This window comes from Aethalodelphis obliquidens, unplaced genomic scaffold (assembly GCF_003676395.1).
Source record: "Aethalodelphis obliquidens isolate GAN/ISIS:26980383/991018 unplaced genomic scaffold, ASM367639v1 scaffold8, whole genome shotgun sequence".
Classification (NCBI taxonomy): Eukaryota; Metazoa; Chordata; class Mammalia; order Artiodactyla; family Delphinidae; genus Aethalodelphis; species Aethalodelphis obliquidens.
In genome coordinates, this window is record NW_020837952.1 from 60,492,797 (window position 1) to 60,512,546 (window position 19,750).

A 19,750-nucleotide genomic window follows, 5' to 3' on the forward strand; every position below is an offset into this window, starting at 1 on the left:
AACCCGCGGGGGGTGGGGGTGGGGGGATGGGGGGGTGCTGAGGAGAGAGGAAATAGCCATTAACTCTGGCTTGCTTGGGCAAGGCAGGGCAGGGAGGGTGGACTCAGGAAGGACGGGAAGGCTGGCTAGAGGAAGTGGCTTTTGATCCGGTTAGGTTTTCTTCAGGGAAGGGAAGGGCTTCCAGGGGCAGACAATGGGAGGAGGGGGCCACCAGAATAATAAGATCACTAGGGGACACTAAAGCAGCTGCGTAACGCTGTGCCGAGCCCGTCTATGCGCAACCTCATTTGGTTCTCTCAACCACCCCAGGAGGCGCGCACTAGCGAGCGTCACAGGTTTTACAGACGCGGAACCTGGGACACGGACGGGTGTGTGGTCACTGGGACTCACGGGATCCGAACCCAAGCTGGTCCTATTCTCAGCTTCCGGGTGAGAGTATTTCTTGATGAGGGAAGAGCACGGGTGGACACTCACTCATTCACATTTGGGCACCGAACGTGTGCCCAGCCCCCTTTTAGCTTCTGGGTACCCAGGGATGGACACGGCGGACAAAGTCCCGACTTTCCCGGGGAGCTGGGGAGAGACAACAAGTATACGTAACTTCGGGTAGAATTCTGAAAGAAAAGAACGCGGGGCTGGGGGAGGGGACTGGCGATTTTAGGTCCGCAGGGTCTTTGGCAAGCAGGGCGTGTTTGGAGACCCGACATTGGCCCGGGTCTGGACCCAACTCGGGTTGGAGAATAGAAGCTGTGCATGAGTGTGATGCAGGGCCTGGCTGCAGAGAGGCGCCTCCGATTGCACTTAATAGTCTCTATATCCCTGCAAAGTGCGCCCGCGCCCATTTTGCAGATGAAGAAGCTGAGAACGCGCGGTGAGCAGCTGCAGGCGGAGTGCGAACGAAGGCTCGGCCCAGAGAGAGCCCTCCGCGCACTCAACCGCGCCTGCGCCGGAGATGGGGGCGGGGCCTCCGCGGAGGGCGGGGCCGGCGGCTAGGGAGCCGTTGGTTTTGGGGCGGAACCTTCGCGCGGCGAGGGCGGGCGCACGGGGCAAGGTTTTGCCGAAACGCCACGGCCGGCCTCCGTGGGAGTCGCGGCTGGGGGCTGCGCGTCATCTGCTCCGGCTCCGGCTCCGGCTCCGGCTCCGGCTCCGGCTCCGGGTGCGCGCGCCGTCCCCCCACCCGCAGACTGACTTCCGCCCGGCCTCGCCCAGCGCGAGGGGTGCGCGGCCTCCCGGAGCCCCCGGAGACTTGGACCGCTGAGCGGGAGGAGGCGGCGGGAGCGCGAGCTCCGACCAGCGTCTCGGCGGCGCCGCGGGTGAGCTGGCTGGTTGGGGAGGCCCGGGGGTGCCGGATGGAGAGCCCCTCAAGACCCCCGGCCTCTCTCTGGGTCCACGGCCGCCTCAAGGACCCCAGAAGCTCGGTTCCCAAGACCCCCGTCTCACCCGCCCTCGGGAGCCCCAGCCCCCAGGACCCCTCGGGATCCGCCCCGGCCCCCGAGACCCTGTCGGAGTCCCCGGCCACCTCTGGCACCTACACCTTCAGGACTCTCGAGCCCCCAGACCCTTCAGGATTTCCCCTAAACCCCGATACCACCTGAGGCCCTCCCGCCGTTTCAGGGCCCCGGGACCCCTTAGGATCCTCGGTTCCAAAAACCCCCAAGATTCCCTCAGGACCCCCGAGACCGTCCCTGACGTTCCCATCCCCGGGTTCCCTGAGGCCTTCCGCGCCATCTCTCCCTAGCTCCTCCCCCGGCTCCCTGGGCCGCCGTCCCCACCCTCGGCGTCTGCCCTGCCCTCTGCCACCGGCCCCGAGGTTCAGTTGCCGTTTGCCTCCCTCTCCTTGCTGGTCTCGAGGCTGGGTTTCTCAAACCTGAGGTCCGTGGACCAATGCGGTGTCCGTGAAAGTGCTCCTGGGGGCTCGTGAATTCTTGATAATATAAAAGAAGTAGAGTCACCTGATGACCCTTTGTAACCAGGTAGGGGTGTGATCTCAGCGCAGGCCGTGGCGTCGTGTTTACTGTTGCATTGAGGCCAGAGCAGGACTGGGTTTAATTTTCATGCTCTGCGGTGAGACTCATGGCTCCACAGAAGCGCCTAGAAAACAGATCCGATGTGGTGCAGGGTGGCCCAGCTAAGTAGGTGAGAGCCTTGGGGCGGATCAGGACGCTTTGAGCTTGTCTCCTAATTTTGTCATTCATGGAGCTAACTTTTTTTTTTTTCTTTAAATGGATGTGGTGGGAGAGAATTGTTTGGAGGAAGCAAGACCACATGAGAGGTGGAGGTGACCTCGACCCCGGGTGGTGGCAGTGAGGACCGTGGCTTCTTCAAGCACGGCTAAGCTTCTTAAAGTCTAGACCCAAAAGACTAAGTTTACAGGAATTGGCACTGGAGCCAGAGATGACACAGTCCCTGCTCTCAGGGCCACAATGGAGGGGGATAGTTAAGCACCTAGGTAGTTTTTATATGGCCTTGAACTTAGATGGGGTGAGGGTCAGATTCTCAGGAAGGGGTGTTATGGAGAGCTTCTTGGAGGGGAGGAAAAGTGACAGGTAATAGGTGAGCTGATTCTTGAAGGTTGAAATAAAGAAGTTTGCCAGGGGCTTCCCTGGTGGCGCAGTGGCTGAGAGTCCGCCTGCCGATGCAGGGGACGCGGGTTCGTGCCCCGGTCCGGGAGGATCCCACATGCCGTGGAGCGGCTGGGCCCGTGAGCCATGGCCGCTGAGCCTGCGCGTCCGGAGCCTGTGCTCCGCAACAGGAGAGGCCACGACAGTGAGAGGCCTGCCTACTGCAAAAAAAAAAAAAAAAAAAAGTTTGCCAGGGTCACTCCAGGCAAAGGGACAGTATGTGAAAAGGTAGAGAGGCAGCCACAAAGCACATGAGATTTTGGAAACCAAGAAGTGGTCTGGAGCATAGATTCATCCTGGGGGCGTGGCTGGAGATGTAATACCTCCTTAATGAGCAAGGTCCTCAGGGGCTATTAGAGGGAATCCTAAGTGGGAAGAATCCAGCTTTGTTCCCTGAGGCCCACCGTGCCCTTGGCCCTTTCCCCTTTCCTGAATTACTGCTTCTCCCATCCCCCTGCGTAAGTGATGGTCCAGCTCCAAGCTGAAGAAAGGGGGGCGTTGTCAGTGGAGAGGAGTGAGGGAGGTGTTCTGGATAGAGGAGACCAGAATGGGGGAAACGGGGAAGCCTGGCAGAGGGCGGGGTTTCAGGCGTGGAGTGGCAAGAACGGGCTGGGCCAGGGTAGTCAGGACCAGAGCAAGAGGAGCTCCTGAAGCCTGGTGGAGGATTTGGTATTTGAAGGGAGTGGGGGGCCATCGAGGGGTTTGAGGAGGGGAGTGAAGAGGGATTTTGTGATTTTGAACAATTGCTGGGTCTGATGTGGGAGAATTGTTTGGAGGAAGCAAGACCACAGGAGAGGTGGAGGTGACCTGGACCAGGTGGTACCAGCGAGGACCTCAAGCACGGCTAAGCTTCTTAAAGTCTAGGCCCCAAAGACCTTTCCAGCTCTTTCTTGTCTCAGCCCACCGTTTTCTGCCTGGGGACTGATGCTGGTAACTTGTTAGTCCTTTTAGGGGAGGTTTTGGTCTTTTGCCCATAGGTCACCTAGGGCTTCATCAGGGTGACTGTGTGTCAGAGTGAGCCCAGCATCCACCCCGGAGGTGCACATGTGGCACAGTGGGCAGGGAGAGGAGAGGCTGGGGCTCAGAAGTGGAACCAGATCATGGAGTGTTTGGAAGCTGGGCTTGGGGGTCCTGAAGGAACTGGAAAGCCCTTGAAGGAGAGACGAGTTCAGATGTGTTGTGTCAGAAACGTCACTTTGGAGACAGGGTGGGACCAGAGGGGCTGAAACCGGAAGCAGGGTGGCTGTCAGTCCAGACAAGTTGTGAGGACTGCAAGGCATGGCGGAGGGTATGGATTAGAGATTGATCGAGAATAAATCCACAGGACTTTTATTTGTTGAGGTCTGGACTTGGGTGAGGGGCAGGGAGACTCGCCAGGTACGATGACGCTGTACAGTAGAACTTTCTGTGATGATGAAAACGCCCTGGATCTGTGCTGTCCAGTTCACTCGGCACGTGTGGCTGTCAAGCATTTAAAACGTGACTAGTGTGACCGAGGAACTGAGTTTTAAATTTTATTTAATTTCAATTGATTAAATCCAGGAAGGATACCCATCGCGTGCACATGGTATAGTGGGGATCGCACTATTGTGGGCTCTGCTGTTTTAAGTGTTACCCCTTTTAGTGTTTGCAGCAACCCTGAGGTGTAAGATATTATTCCTTTTTTACAGATGAAGGAAACACAGCTCAGAGAGACGGAGTAACTCGACCCCATATTAAGTAGTACAGCTGATACTCGGTTAACTTCTAAGCCTGGACTCTTTCTGCTGGATCCTACTTCCTCCCTCAAAGAGCCTCAAGGTCTCTTTCCCAGGAGACTGAAGTCCTCTCCAGTGGTGGCTTTGTTTCCCAGCTGAGCCCTCCTTATCTGTTCCTTATCTTATATTTGCTTGCTAAAGTTAACCGGACAGCTGTGTGGTGAGCTGCCAGCCCGGAGCAAACAGAAAGCTCTTCTGAGCTAGTTGTTTGCCCGAGGCTTCTTGCTGCCTCTAGTATCTTCTAATGCTGGCTGTTTCTCTTAGCATTTCTGGAAAATGAATGGAGCGAGGAAGCAGGTGAACCTGCAGATCAGCCAGACTGTGTGGCTTGGTATTTATAAAGATATGGTCGTAAAAAGAGGTACAAATGGGTACCTTACATGAAGTTTTGGGGTCACAGTGGACCAGCTGGTGCCCGGGATAGTGGCAAGATTATGGGACATAAGCCAGGAATGAGTTTATAGCTTGTCCCCAGACTCCCTAGGGGACCTTGACCAAGTCACTGCCTCTCAGTCTCAATTTTCACATCTGTTATTTAGAGTATTTGACATCGCGGAACCTTTAAGATCCCTCCAGCTCTAAAATTCTATAATTTTAGATTTCACTGGAGGTTTACTTTCTAGAACATCTCTTATTCCTCTTGGGATGGATAAATGCTGGTGCTTCAGCATTTGGCCTCTGCATTGATACATTTTAATAAGCCATTATTGGCTTATTGTTAAGTAACGTGTCTATTTGAGCTGTGCAGCATGTCACATCTGATGAACAGGCTGTTAAGCAGTGACCACTTCAGTTGTTGGCAGTGTTCCTGGTAAAATGTCAGGTATGTTTGCTTGCCCTCCTGAGCTGCACTGATGATTGGAGAAAACCTTCAAGGCTCCATTTAGCATGGTGGCTGGCCTCTTAAAAGGGTTTAATGTCAGCGTTGGCCAGGTGAGAGGTAATAAGAGCCACGTCACAGGGTTGTTGAGAGCTTTACGTGAGAATGCACGTAAGGTGCTTAGTGTTTGCCCTTGAATCTAATAGGGGCGTAGAAAGTGTCAGTAATTAATGTTGCTTTTTGAACTAAACTGTGGCCTTTAAATTTTTTATTAGTGGCGGGTTTTGTTGTTTTCTCAGTTTGAGCTTATGTGCCCAAGCAACTCTGGAGGCGCTGGTTTCAAGAAGCAAATGAGCACATTTTGATCATTACAAAATAAGGACTTTTTTCCCCTTGCAGTTTATTTTGACTGAATAAAAAGTGATTCGTTAAGTAGCATGTTTTCAAATTAAGGTTTTGTATTTCCTGTAACTTGAAGAAAACAATTCATCCTGAAGATCTCTTACTAGTAATGACTGGGTTAAGTTTTACCAGAATCCAGGTTAAATGAATATGTCATTGTGGAGAAGCAGTGTTGAGCCGAAAGCTTCCTGTTGCTGAGGGAGAGCAGCTGGCTGCTGAGGTGGTTTATAGTAATAGATAAACATCTTAAGGTTAAGTGCCTTTCAGATATTTGACTCACTCAAAATCTTCGCGACAATCAGTGATGTGGATGATGGCATTCCCATTTGACAGATATGGAAACTGAGGTTCAGAGCGATCTCGGGGCTGGGGGATATGGTGGTGTCTCCTGTCTCCAGATTCTGTATTTTCTCCACCAGAGCCCCAGGTGTTGTGGTTTCAGGGCAAGCCTCTCCTTTGCAGTTCTGGAAGCTTAATTATTCAAGGTCCATTTGTACCTTGTTTTCAGCTCAGATGAACCTACTTAGGCTAACCAAACTCGCCAGAAATACCTCTACCAACCAGACCCCAGATGATTCGTTAGTGGTTAGAAGTCTGTCAAATGTACTTGAAAACTTCCTCTTGTTGCCGAATGATTTCTGCTTCTGTGGCCCCCCTCCCGGTTAACACCGGGAACCAGATTGCCGTGAAAAAGGCAGTTGGAGGGACTCAAGTTAGAGAAAAGGGTGAGGAGGAGGATGTTGAGGACCACGTGTGTCAGTGTCAGTGAGCTGTAGCCCCAGGCACTCCTGCGATACTCGGATGGAGCTGGGAAGAGCTTGCTTCGTGGCCGGAGGCCTGCAGACCTGCCTGGGTGTAGTCACAGGGCGATTGGTTTGGCCTCATTTGAGGACATTCCAGTCCTTAGGAACCACACTGGCTACAGGGGTTCCATTTAATACTAGTATTAATATTTCAGGTCTCCTGTCTCCTGTGAGTAGCAGATTTATAAATCATTTCTTAGTGTGGGTTACTTTTGTAACAGTAGCAGAGTGTAATACCAGAGCTAGCTGTGTTGCCAGGCCTTTACATTAATCAAGTCATTTGTAGTCACAGTGACCTGACTTTTTCCACAAATTCTGGGGGCATCTTATTCCATGACTGTGGATTGGGTACAAGTGAGTTAAAAGCGAGCATTTGGAAATTTTCATGAATATTTGCGATGTCCCTGTGTAAGAGGAATACGTTTTGAGCGTGTCTACTGTAGGCCCCTCTTCCTTCATTGTCATCAGGGGCTGTACCACTTGGGAGCGCTCATCTCCCTGCTCTTATATACCACTCAAAACCCATGTGATTATTTACAGGAAGAAGTTAAGTTTTCTTAAGAATATCTTTGAGGATCCCACAGACTGGAAACTTCTAATTCAGGGTTTGTACTTAAGTGAAGATGTAATTTATAATAGAAAGTGATTCGTTTTAAGTTTTTTATTATGCTACTTGTAATAAAATACTGTTCTTTTTAAAAAAATATTTATTTATTTGTTTGGCTGCACTGGGTCTTAGTTTAGGCATGCGGGATCTTTGTTGTGGCATGCGAACTCTTAGTTGCGGAATGCACTCTTAGTTGCGGAATGCACGTGGGATCTAGTTCCCCAACCAGGGATCGAACCCGGGCCCCCTGCATTGGGAGCGCGGAGTCTCAGCCACTGGACCACCAGGGAAGTCCCTAAAATACTATTATTGACAAATATTTTCTCCCTCCCCCCTCAAAACTTTATGGACCCTTTTCACTCATTGATCTGTGCTTTTTTTTTTTTTTTTTTTTGGTCTTGATACTTTTGTCTTTTTTCCCATCCCTCTGCTCTTTCTGGCTGTGTAGAATGGTGATGAGCCCTTCAAAGAACGGCCAGTTCTGTAGATCAGCACCTGGGCCTGGTTCGGCAGGACTCAGGCTGGCCTCGCTGGGGTCGCTCACGCAGTTGTGGTCATCTGGCCGCTTGCCTGGCGTTGAACGGTCCCTCGTAGCCTCGCATGCCTGTCGAGTGGACGGTGCTGGGTTGTCAGCTGGTGTGCTCTCCATCGGTGGCCGTCCAGGAGGCTAGACTGGGCTTTAGGAGGCTGAGTTCCAAGAGGACAGGCTCCAGCGTCAACATGCTTATCAAACGCTCGCTTGCTTGTTTGCCGACATCCCATTGGCCAAAGAAGTCACATGACCCAGCCCAGAGCCAGTGAGAGTGGGACTGACTGCACAAGGGCCGGGGGACCAGGAGGCATGATGGAGCGGGTCGGGGAGGTCACTGACAGTCTGGTGCAGTGGCGTTAGGGAGCTGGGGAGCGGGACTTCGTTTTGCTCGCTGTAAGTAACAAGTTTGGTGTTTGTAGTTTATTCTGTTGTGCATTAGACTCAGTTTGGTGAACATTTATTTAGTGCTGGACACTAGGGATTCAAAGGATAAGTAAGGCAGTCTCTGGCTACTCTGAAGTTCATAAAATACTCATGATCTCCGATTTTAAGCAGAAAATATCCTATTCAGACTTTTATTCATGGCTTTAAATAAAAGGACAGGAGCTGCTGATACAAACCTGTGCTGGGGCCTGATTTTGCTTTCAGAAAATGCGCATAGGTCCTGGGAAAAAGGGTTACCATGGTGACTTGGCTTTGGGCCTGCAAAGTGTGGTGACGACACGGTCACCAAGGAAGCCAAAAGGTGCCGTGTCTAAAAGGTCTCTGAAGGCTTTTGTTCCTGTTGTCTGGAACCTGACTGGGTTGGAGGAATGGTGTTAGGGATGTAAGCAGAGCCCCAGAGGCTTGCCCGCCTGCAGGAACTTCTAGGATCGGGCACTGGGTGCTTTGGAGGGAGAGCTCCTGCTTGGCCCTTGGTTTAAAACCAAGGAGAGAGTTGGGGTACTTTCTAAGTCATTGTGAGATTTGGCTCGGATAATTATGCTGCTGAAAGAGCAGGAAATGAGGTAATGTCTTTCAACATGCAGTGTTATAATGAACTGTAAACGTCTAAATATGGGCAGCTGTGCAGTTCATCATTACATCGTTATTGTGTTGAGATTTAATGTAATTGGGTACTTCCTGTGTTGGCTACTTTGATCCTTACAGACCCCCACCGGTATTAAAGCTTAGAGGCCCACCTGCCTATTGAGTCTGGAGCGTGTGCGGTTCTGTGGGAAGTGCTGCAGAGCCAGCGCCGGGCTTTCATCACGCTCGGGAGGCGAGTGAGTGCTGAGCGCTCCAGCCGGCAAACCACCAACCAGGAGCGCAAGCTGTCGCCTGTTATGTACATGCTCAGTGCTTGCAGTGGTAACTTGTTCTTCTGGAAAACTTTGAAATCACTTAATTCTGGAGTTAAGTCCAGCCCACAAAAGTTTAATTTGTTCATACCTTTTTGCAGATGTGTAAATGCAATGTGTAGGTTTTCCATTTGTGTCTACCTTCGTACATATATGGAGCATCGAAAGCAGCTGAGCAATAATTGAAAGAACTGGAGAGAGATTTTGAAAGTTCTTCACGATGGTGACAGTTTGGGGCATGTGATTTCTTAAGCCATCGGTTGACCAGTGACTGTTTAAAAAATATTCTAAAATGTCTTGTAGAGCAGGATGAGGTAAAAGACTCCTTTCCCGGTGGGAAGGAGTAACTATTCTCAAGTGATGTAGATTATTTGGGGGAGCAGGATTGGGGGGCAGTTGGCTTAGTCAGCCAGTAAGCATCTTGTATTAACCTTTCACACAGGCTTGAACAGGAAGGACTCTGAGTTCCGTCATGAGGTGGAAGGTTGAGAAAGGAAGTCTGCGGCCTCCTGAGCTCTGTGACTCCAGAGGTTGAATCCAGAGCATCTTTCCTATGAGAGGTTCTCAAGCTTTCAAAGCTCGGTCAGTTAGCAGGATTTCCTATTTCATAGCTGTTGAAACTGAGGATCGACGAATAGTTAGGTCGGTCATTGGAATCTCCTGGCCGGGGCCCAAGGTTGCTTATTCTCGGGATTATATAACATAGTGGAAAACCTCAATATCTGTTCCTTTCCTTAGGAAATATCTAGTAGATAAAACAGAAATGGAACAATCTGACCTTTGATGACTCAGATAGTAACTCCACAGTGGGAAGGAGTTAGGGCCGATCACCAGCCTTGGGCAGGGGACGGGCATCAGGGAGCCGCACTTTCCTCGCCTGCAGACTGGTCTCTTAACATTTGGGGGAAGGTCACAGACACCTTTGGGAGTTTGAAGGGCGCTCTGGACCCTTTCCCATGAGCGGGGGTGGGGGGAGATGTGCACGGGCACCTGCACAGAGTCCTTTGTGCATTTCCAGGGGATGTTCTTAGGATCCTGTTTAGCTTTAAAATCTACAGATGCGCATAGAGTGATCAAGCCTTGTTTCCTTCCCCTGGAAAATTGTTTTTGGTGACCTAATTCTAATTGAGGGGGAAAAAAAAGATTATACATGTGAAAAGGTGGTTTTCAATGAGTGCTGGTTAGGCTGTGCAAAGCAGGCACTTAGGTGTTCTGCTGACCACTTTTCTGGAAAGCAGTTTGGCGGTAATGTGCTGAGATACTTTACAGAGTTCATATTCTTTAACTGAGCAATTCTGCTTGTCAGAAATCTCTCCTAAATAAATAATTTCAAAATAGACGAAAACTTTGTGCACAGAGATGGTTGTCAGAGTTATGGTAATGCCCTACATTGGGGAGGTAGGTAAAGTAAAGGATAGCGTATCAGCAAGATAGAATTTCATGTGTGTTGCTGTTACACTTATATTTAGGAATAGTTTTGAATAACATAAGAGAAATACTTTTATTAAAATGCATGAAAAAAGTAGGATATGACCTATGATCTCAAATGATGTAAAAATTTTAAAGGAAAAAGTCTAGAGGGAACTCTAGAAATGCTAACAGTCATTGCTTGTAGGTAGTAGGATTATGGGCTTTTTAATCTTTTTTTTTCTGTATATTTCCTTCTTTGCAGTAAATGTTAGGTAGAGAATTGGGGGGGGGGGGATGTGATTCTGGAAAAACGATAGAACATGGAGATAGTCTGGCAATAGAGACCTGGCTGATTCGAGAGTCGCGTTTTATGTAAGCTAAGAATTGACCTTTTACTTCGGTTATTCCCTTGGACTGGATTTCAGCACGGCCAAGGGGGGCCTGGCGTCTCCTCGGAAGACTTGCTGGGCGTGTCCTGGTCCCTCTCAGTGCACTGCTCGGTGCCCTCGAGAGCTTGGACAGGCCTGGAAACCCGTGTGTGGCTTTACTTTGTCGTGCCGTTGCGTTGCCTTCCTTCCGTGATAAGTCGTTTGTGTTCGTGTCACCTGGAAGCGGTTCTGGAGCAGAGTCATGAAGGGGCAGTGAAAACACCCAGTGCTGAACCGCTGCACCACCTGCGCTCCCTCACACTAGTTTCCCTTCATTTTCCCCCCAGTGTCGGGCTTTGCAGAATCTGGGTCTGAGACTTTGCCTGGCCTGTTAAGTCACAGAATTAGGAATGGGGGCTTAGGAACCGTTTTGGGTGTATGTTCTTGTATACTATGCTTTTCAGTTATTCTAATTTAAAGAAAGCTCCAAGACCTTTGATTTTAATTCCACCTCATCTCTCTTCCAGGGTACTATTAAGAGAACGTTCATCTGGGAAGTGGAAGTTGCTTCTGACCGATTGCTTCTGAATCTCTTTAGGATTTACAGATGGATTCCGTGGAAAAGACAACAGACAGAAGTGAACAAACATCAAGGTAAATGAAGTCAACTGCACCCCAAACAGGCGCATAGCTTCCATCACAAGTCTCCTTGTATGTTATCTGGTACCCGGGAGGGTGAGCGAAGTGAGAACACCAGCTGGGGAGGGCGTCTCCGGGGCCAGGTAACTACCCTCTGCTCCAAAGTAAGGAACGTTCGCAGAGGCAACTCTCTTTCTGCCCAAGGAGGCGACGGTCGCCTGGCCTCCATACCGAGCAGCAGGTGACCAGAGGGTCACGTCTAAGGCTGGGGGTGCCACGTTTCACAGGAAAGAAACCTCTGACTGGGAGTGGGCGGGTTACACTTCTGTGAAGTGACGCAGGAGAAGGGGGTGCTTGCCGGGGGGTGGGTTGCAGAGGACCAGCATTTTGCCAGGAGTTTTCTTTTCTGTCCCTGTAATCAGGGATCATTTTATCACTATAGTCTGTATTTACAAGCCCTTTGCAGTTTTAAAGGAATTTAAATTGCTGAGATTTCTTGTGCACAAATACGTATCACTTAAGCGTGTGCTCAACACTATGGGGGACTCGAGATGAATAAGACAGTACTGTCCCAAGTCCCTTAGGAATGAGGATAGAACATGTGAGATTAATACACAAAAAGAAAAAGACACAGGCTCCATCTTGCGGTTAGTATAACTGGGGGGACGTGGCGTGTGTGTTTGTGTCCAGCACGGGCTGTGTTTGACCCGACGCCTCTCGGATGTTCCCAGAGTGCATTGTTTTCTTCATGGTTGCAGTACTTCCACGTTGGCTTTCATTCTTTCCCTCCCTTGTTTTTAAGTAGAAAGTTTTTAAAAAGCCTCATCCGGAAACAGCCCCAGGAGCTGCTCCTGGTCATGGGGACGGGAGTCAGTGCCGCTGCGGCCCCAGGGATCCCCGCCCTGTGCTCGTGGAGGAGCTGCATTGAGGCCATCATCGAGGCCGCGGAGCAGCTCGAGGTGCTGCACCCCGGGGACGTGGCCGAGTTCCGCAGGAAGGTGACCAAGGATGGGGACCTGCTGGTTGTCGCCCATGACCTGATCCGGAAGATGTCCCCTGTAAGTCTTTTCGCACAAGTGCGTCAGGTCTCACTGGGGACACCTTGGCTGTGGGCCAGGTTGGTGAATGAGTCTAGCGTTTAGCCTTCTCCAAGCCTGCATCGTGTCTGTTTCTCACCGAGTTGGGCTGACAAGCCAGAAATCTTTCAGTTCATCAGAATATCGTCCCTTTAAACAGAGCGGGTGCCGAGCACAGTGTGGGCTCCTAAAACAGTCCTTGTTAAACAGGGCCTGGATAGGGGGCTTGTCTCAGGGAGGTCGCCGTGCTGCTCTGGGGACCAGCCTGGTGATCTCACCCTCGTTTAGCGAAGGGACAGAGCAGACAGGTCTGCGTTTGGTCCAGGCAGGCCAGCTGCGTCCCTTCACACGACTGGGGCTTCCCAGACATTGTAAGATGGGAGAAGACGGAGCTTCTTTGTCTGCAGGTGGAAAGGATCTAGCAGAGGAAGAGCGGTTGGTGATACAGGGGACACTCACTGAGTGATGCCCTGGAGCCAGTGGGGCGGGTGCAGAAAGGGCTGAGCTCACACAGGTCACAGCCAGGTCGTCATGGGACAGGACGCACACGGGGAGCTGGACGTGCGGCCGAGGCCCGAGGCAGCTTTCTTTCCCTTAGGTTTGTTGAAGAAGTATAGCCGTCATCTGAAGTTGGGGTGGGCAGATGTTGAGGGTTAACTGAGAAGAAAGCCTGAGAACTAGTACGCAGAACTTCGGCTGCTGCAGAAAGAAACCCCAAAGTACGTGGCTTGACTGTGATTGCGTTTACATTTCTCACATAAACATCTGGGTAGGCAGCCCCAGCGGAGCACAGGGGCTTGACGGTGTGGGGAACCCGGGCCCCCGTTTATGGCTCCGCCGTCTTCACCGTGCAGCCCACACCTCATGCTCAAGGTTAGCTGCCCCGACTCCTGCTGTAAATGATGTGTGCCTGCCAGCTAGTGGGAAGGGGACAGAGGGGCCGTGCGTCCTCCCTTACGGGGGCTGCCATGCAAGCCGCTCTGTTTGCATGGCATTGGCCGGAGTTGTACATGTGGCCATACGTGGCTTTAGCAGAGTCTGGGTGGCGAGGCCAGGTGCGGGTGCTGTGTTAATGGGGAGCTAGCACCATGGGGCAGGGTTTTCGTGCTGCTTGCTTTGTAAATGGAGCTCTGCGTTCCTGGGCGGCTGCTTTCATGCTTCAGGGCAGAGTTGAGTATTGGCAGCAGAGACCGTGTGACCTGCAAAGCCTAAAATAGTTTGCTTCCAGGCCCTTTCTAGAGGAAGTTGCTGAGCCCTGTCAGGAGAGGGAGGGGCAGAGGCGATGGACCAGCGAAGGACCCCTCGGATGAGGCCGATCGTTCAAGTAGAGGCCAGCCAGGTGGCTGCTTGTTTAGTCAAGGAGGTGAATCTTTGGAGCATATCTTATTCTCCTCTTTACTTTTGTGTATTTTTGAGAACTTCCATAAAAAAAGAGTTCAAGTGAGGCAGTCAGAATGGTTGTGTTTTCCTCGTGTTCAACGGGATGGGAACAGGTGCAGAGGAAGTGGAGAGTTGGTTTTCTCAGGGCTGGGGTTTTGCCCAAGGATTCCAGCAAAGCCAGGGAAGGGCGGGGAAGTTGAAAGCGAATTTCAGGAGTAACTGCAGTGTTACATTATGGAATCTAGGCTGCGTGATGGGAGAAGTTAGGCTGGCGGGGGAGGGAGAGACAGTGGGTCAGCACCGTGGGTCCCAGTGGGGTGAAGTCCCCTGGGAGCCGCGGTGCTAAGAGTTGGGCAGGGGGAGGGAGAGGCCGGCCAGGGCTTCTGGAAAGGGTCCTGCTGCTGGTCATGATAAGGTTTGGGGTGTGGATGGCGGAGATGGGACAGGATCGCTGGAGGAGGGTGATGGAGGAATTTAGATATAGGAAGGATCAGCTGCGTGGATGTGAACCCAGCGTGAGCTGTGACAGAAGCGCAGCTGGAGAGACTCGGCAGCGAGCGGATGCCACCCTCGCATCCACCCTGGTCCGGAGTGTGCGGTGCCAGGGACGTGGGGAGCTGGTCTTCAGGGCAGAAGGAGGCGAAGGCTCACGGAAGCGCGTGACGGGAACAGCGCGGGGTCTCCAGAGCCGGGAGGGACAGGAGAGTCTCGGAAGAGGGGGCACTGAGCCCCGGGATGAGCGACCACCTGGGAGGACGTGGGGGGGCTCTGGTGGACGCTCCCGAGGCCGATGGCGGCGGTGCCGGGGGCGGGCAGGGGCCGGCAGAGGCGTTTCATGTGAACGCACGGGTCAGGCTCTACCGCCGTCCTGCTGGCCCCGGGGCAAGGCTGGCTGAGGGGCGCTCATGCCTGGAGTGCGTGAAGCATCCTCCTGGCGCCGCACCCCATCTCTCTGATCCCCTTCACAGCACAGCTCTTCAGGGGCTGTTGTATCCGCTCACCTCCCCTTGGAACCCAGCCCGGCCGGGCTCCCCTGAAGCCGCTCTGGTCAAGGCCACCAGTGACCTCTGGTGCTACATCTGGGGGCCCAGTCCCACTCCTGACCCTGCTCGGTCTCTCAGCAGCATGACACGCTGTCTTTCATCCAGTTCCCCAGAGCAGCAAGGCGGAGGAGACCGGTGCCTCTGTGGCTCCCGCGGAGGGGGAGGGAGCCCCGGTCTTCACTGTGGGCTTCAGGGCCCCACGTGATCTGGTTCCAGGTCAGCTGTCTGGCCTCACCTGCGGCACATGCCCTCACTCCTCTCCCGCCCTCAGCCCCACCTGTGCTCTGACCTCGGTGCCTGGCGCTGGCTCCTCCCCCGCTTGGACCACCCTCTCCAGAGCTGCCTCCCTCCCTCCGGCGCTCTGCTCGGAGGCCGTCCCGGGACCACTGGCCCGTCTGTGCTCTGCCGCGCGGCAGTGAGCCCCCTTCTCTGCTGGGCTTCCCCGCAGCGTGTATCACTGCTGACGTGTTTGCACGTTACCTGCCTCCCTCCCCCAGGGTTTCAGTAAACTCTACAAGGTCAGCCGTTTTCTCTTTTTTAAAAAACGACTGCATCCCTGGTGCCTAGAGTACTGTCGCCTGCCTAGGTGCTCGGTGGTGGCTGAGAGCCGGCGGTTTTGTAACTCCGGGTCCACCTCTCCATAGCGCACGGGCGACTCCAAGCCCAGCTTCTTCCAGGACTGCCTGCTGGAGGTGTTCGACAACTTGGAGCAGCACATCCAGAGCCCGCTGGTGCTGCAGTCCATCCTCAGCCTGATGGAGAGGGGCACCATGGTGCTGACCACCAACTATGACAACCTGCTGGAGATCTTCGGGCAACAGCACAACAAGCCCATGGTGTCTCTGGATCTGAAGGACAAGACCAAGGTGTGGGCCGGCCGCCCGGCGGGAGGCGGGAGTAGAGGCGGAGGCGCAGGCGTGTTTGCACTGCTGCTGTGGTGTGGCGCGGGCTGTCACCTCCCAGCAGAGGGCCCCACAGGAAGGGTGCTGTCTGCTCGCGGAGGCTCCTCTCCCCGCTGGAACGAGACATGAAGGGCCTGGGGCAGGGCGCTGCCGCCAGCTCCTCAGGACCCCTCGTCTGCCTGCCCTGGCTTGCGGTCTGCTTGTGTCCTGCACACCCGCAAGGGCTCTGTCATTGTAGGAGATGTGGGTGGTAAAGGCTGTGGTTCAGGAAAGCAAGACCACCTGCAGTCCCGTCGCTGTGAATTCTGGTTAATTTTGTTTATTATTTATTAACGAACACACCGGGCTGCAGCACACGCCAAGCTTTTGTGCTGACATTTTCCCCTTAACGTTGTACTGTGAGCATTTTCCTGTCATCAGACTGTCTTTAAAAGCATGGTTTTAAACGTAATTTCATTGTGAGACTAGATTATAGTTATCATTGTGAGCATATTTTCACAACTATAAATGATGCTACAGTGAAAATTCCTACACTTTTGATAAGTTCCTGGAGAACTTGTTAGGGTCAAAGGGTATGACCGTTTTAAAGACAAACGATGTGAATCACCCACGTGTTCTCCAGAAAGATCCAGTCTACGCTCCTGCAGCTGTGCGAGGGGGACTCCGTCTCCCATGTCTTGCCAGCACGAGGCGTTACTAAAAAACCTAACAAAACACATTTCTCCTGTTGGAAAGGTGCACATTTTACGCTTTTATTGCTAAGGTTGACCACAGTCTCATTGCATCGCTTGTATTTCTTGTGCGCCATGTGTGCCTGTGGATTTGTACGATCCCTGCCGGCTACGGCCGCTGCCTGTACCTGCTTCACTGCTGGTGGGCAGGGGGTCCCAGCCCCGCTCCACACGCAGGGACATCGAGGCCCGTTGTGATGCTGTCTTACTCGGGACCCGGAGAAGTGTGGGAGCTGCCCTTAGGCAGCCTGTCTCCCGGCGCTTGGCCGAGGAATTGTGACGGGGCCCCGGGCGACGCCTCGAGCGGGCCCCCCGTGACACGTGGCAGGACACCTTGCTCCCGTGTCGGAGCAGCGTGGCGCCGTCTGCGGGGCTGCTCCCTGCTGTACCGAGGGCCTCTGAAGTAAGCTGCATGTGGCAGGGAACAGAAGTGCTGGCTCAGACCTGCTCGTGGGGGGCGGGGGCAGGGGCGGGGGTTGCTCCATTTGTCTGGGGTTGTCAGTCCGGCCCGCTGATGTGAGAGCCCGTGGCGTGGAGATAAAAGGAATATACGTGATGTGCATCTTCTGTATCTTGAAATGAAGCCAGTTTAGAGCTATTTGATAAACTATTTTTTCTGTATATGTATATTTTTTCTGGGTGTACAAACATTGTATACCTAGCAGTAATTAAAATAAAACATGTGACTTAGAAGTGAAAGCCTTCATCATCTCCCTAAGCTCATCAGTCTTGACAGTGTGCTATAATCTGAGATGTTAAAGGTATTTTCTACATAATAGTGTCGGTCTCTGAAGAAGTTCTTTTCGATATGGCAGGACAGGAATAGCTAGCATTTAACACCTGAGTTTCTCTTAGGTTTAAAGATATAAACTGAAGCATCTCTTCCTGTTTCCCAGGTAGGTTTGAGAGGCCATGAGTCACTGTGGGTATTTTCCTCTTACACCTGTTTTAAATACCAGTGTTCTTCCTCTGTCTGGCTTGTGCTTTGCTAGGTCCTTCAGTGGGCTAGAGGACACATCAAATACGGAGTTCTTCACATTCACGGCTTATACACAGATCCCTGCGGGATGGTGTTGGACCTATCGGGATACAAAGACGTTACCCAAGACCCGGAAGTCATGGTACGCGCATCCTGACTAGGCACTGGTCGTACCCCTGGGGCTGCGTGGCGGCCGCTAGCCAGCAGTGGCGGTGGTCTGAGCAGGTTCCTGGCCTCCAGGCCTCCTGCCCCTCGGGTCACGCCGCTGCTCTCAGCTCTGTCTCCAGGGCCCGGCACAGGGCCTGGCACCTTGAATAGACGCTCAGTGGACTTTCCGTGATCCTCTTACTCAGGGTTCCAGTTACGTCGCCTCAGCATGACTCACAGGCCCCTGCACGGTCTGCAGCGCTCTTCTCTGGCCACTCCTCTCTACTCATCTTTTTTCTCTGTTCATTCAGGCATCTCCTTCCCCTTCTCTATTTAGCAATCTCTTTTAGCTTTCAAAACCTAGTTTTAAAATTTCATTCTCTGTGAGGCTTGTTTGATATCCTGGACAAAATGAAGTGTGGAGAAACTGCCTGCTGGCTTTTATAAACTCGTTTATTACGGCACTTAGGAAACCACAGGTCTTCACTGATTCGCTGTTGAGCGCAGTGTCAGGCCCTGCCTCCCTCGCCCTCCGCCCCGGGCACAGGGGTGACGCCCTCACCTTGCCGCTACTGCACCTCTCTCTGAGGTGTTTGGGTGTCGGAACTGGTGATTCTCTGCGTGCCTGAGCGACCCGGCTAATAATCTTTGTTTCCCTCTACGCCCACCCCCTTGGGTCCTTGTCACTGGTCTCCTCCTCAGCTCTCCTGCCCGCGCTCCCCAAAACCCTATTCTTCCGAGGCCAGGCCCCTCTCCGCAGAGTTCCCACCTGTGATTCACTGGGACAGAGGTCAATTCCAGGGCCTTACATATGCACAGCTCGGAGCTGAAAGAAAATTTCATGCTCTTATTTTATGTTTTAATCGTTTAAAATTGTACATAACTGTAGAAGATTTGAATTGAGTGACTACGCTGACAAGATGGTGGGTGGGGAGGGGTGGGCAGTAGCGCATCTGCACGGATTTGGGGACGTGGATTTGGGGCCTGGGCCGCTTGCCCTGGCTGGGAGAGGAAGGGGCTCCCTTCCTTTTGCTGCTTTTCTAACTTTGCTCCTCTGTGGCTCTTGGGAAAGGCCGGTTAGGGAGCAACGATTTAAAATCACAAATATCTACTTTACGTCGTAAGATCTCACTCACTTTCAGATGAGCATCTCGATCTCCTCGTTGGTTCTTTCACAGGAAGTTCTTCAGAACTTGTACCGCACCAAATCCTTTCTGTTTGTGGGCTGCGGAGAGACCCTCCGTGATCAGATATTCCAGGCCCTCTTCCTTTATTCGGTGCCGGACAAGGCGGATTTGGAGCACTACATGGTTGTGCTCAAGGAGAGCGAAGACCATTTCTTTAAGCAGCAGGCAGACATGCTTCTGCGTGGGATCAAAGTCGTGTCCTACGGGGACTGCTTTGACTACTTTCCGGGGTATGTGCAAGACCTTGCCACTCAGATCTGCAAACAGCGAAGTCCAGGTATGGGATTTCTTTTTTCACTGTTCACTATACAAATCTGATAGGATTCTTCCATTTTTTTCCCCCTTTTTTGTAGATATAAATTACATACCATAAAATAAAATTGAGAGGTAATTTTACATGCCATTAGATTTACCAGTCTTCTAGTTATTATTTTTCTTAACGTCTCTGTGTACTTTAAAAATAGAAGATTAGGGTTATTGGTATGACAGTAGTAGCGTATAAATAGAACGTTACCGTCAAAGCTGTGCATATAGTTGTACGCTTCTGCTCGTCACAGATGACATGCCATGCTTCAGATTACCTTAACCGAGAAAGAAAACTGCCCAGCCGGCTTCATCAGCTGTGATACTGACAGCCTGAAAAATGCAGATATCTCATACCTTTATCCTGTCACTACATTTTAAAAATTAAAACACGGCAGCACAAAATGATTTCATGAAGACTTTTCTTTTTTAAATAACATCTTTTCCCTGTTCTGCTGAGTGCAACACACCTTTTAAGTAATTTTCCTTGGCCCTTTGGGGAATTGATCATCTGCCAGGAACAACCAAGAGAAGTGAGCACTTAAATTGCTCGTCTTGCCATAAGGGCAGTTCATGGCTTTGAGTTTGGTGTCATAAAACACGGATGACGGCAGACTTCAAGAGGTCTGTATTGGCTGTCATGTCACGGTAATAGGAAACCCAGACATAGTCACCCACGCAGTGGAATTGGGTTAACCACAAA

The 19,750-nt window shown here is 52.0% G+C and overlaps 1 protein-coding gene across 14 annotated transcripts in view; it reads left to right on the forward strand.

Moving 5' to 3' along the window:
* The first annotated feature begins 315 nt into the window (after positions 1-315).
* Positions 316-19,750, forward strand: part of SIRAL2 (SIR2 antiphage like 2) — a 37,804-nt gene continuing 18,369 nt past the window's right edge. For 3 of the 14 annotated variants that reach the window (XM_027107953.1, XM_027107960.1, XM_027107955.1), the window contains exons 1-6: positions 1,059-1,313; positions 11,188-11,314; positions 12,102-12,357; positions 15,443-15,664; positions 17,424-17,552; positions 18,736-19,021. In XM_027107953.1, coding sequence (XP_026963754.1) covers positions 11,268-11,314; positions 12,102-12,357; positions 15,443-15,664; positions 17,424-17,552; positions 18,736-19,021 — 940 coding nt within the window. In that variant the 5' untranslated portion in view covers positions 1,059-1,313; positions 11,188-11,267. Of the gene's footprint in view, positions 430-1,052; positions 1,314-1,505; positions 1,974-9,324; positions 9,525-11,187; positions 11,315-12,101; positions 12,358-15,442; positions 15,665-17,423; positions 17,553-18,735; positions 19,022-19,750 lie in introns of those variants that run through there. The other 11 variants (XM_027107946.1, XM_027107949.1, XM_027107945.1 and 8 more) reach the window with 11 other exon arrangements.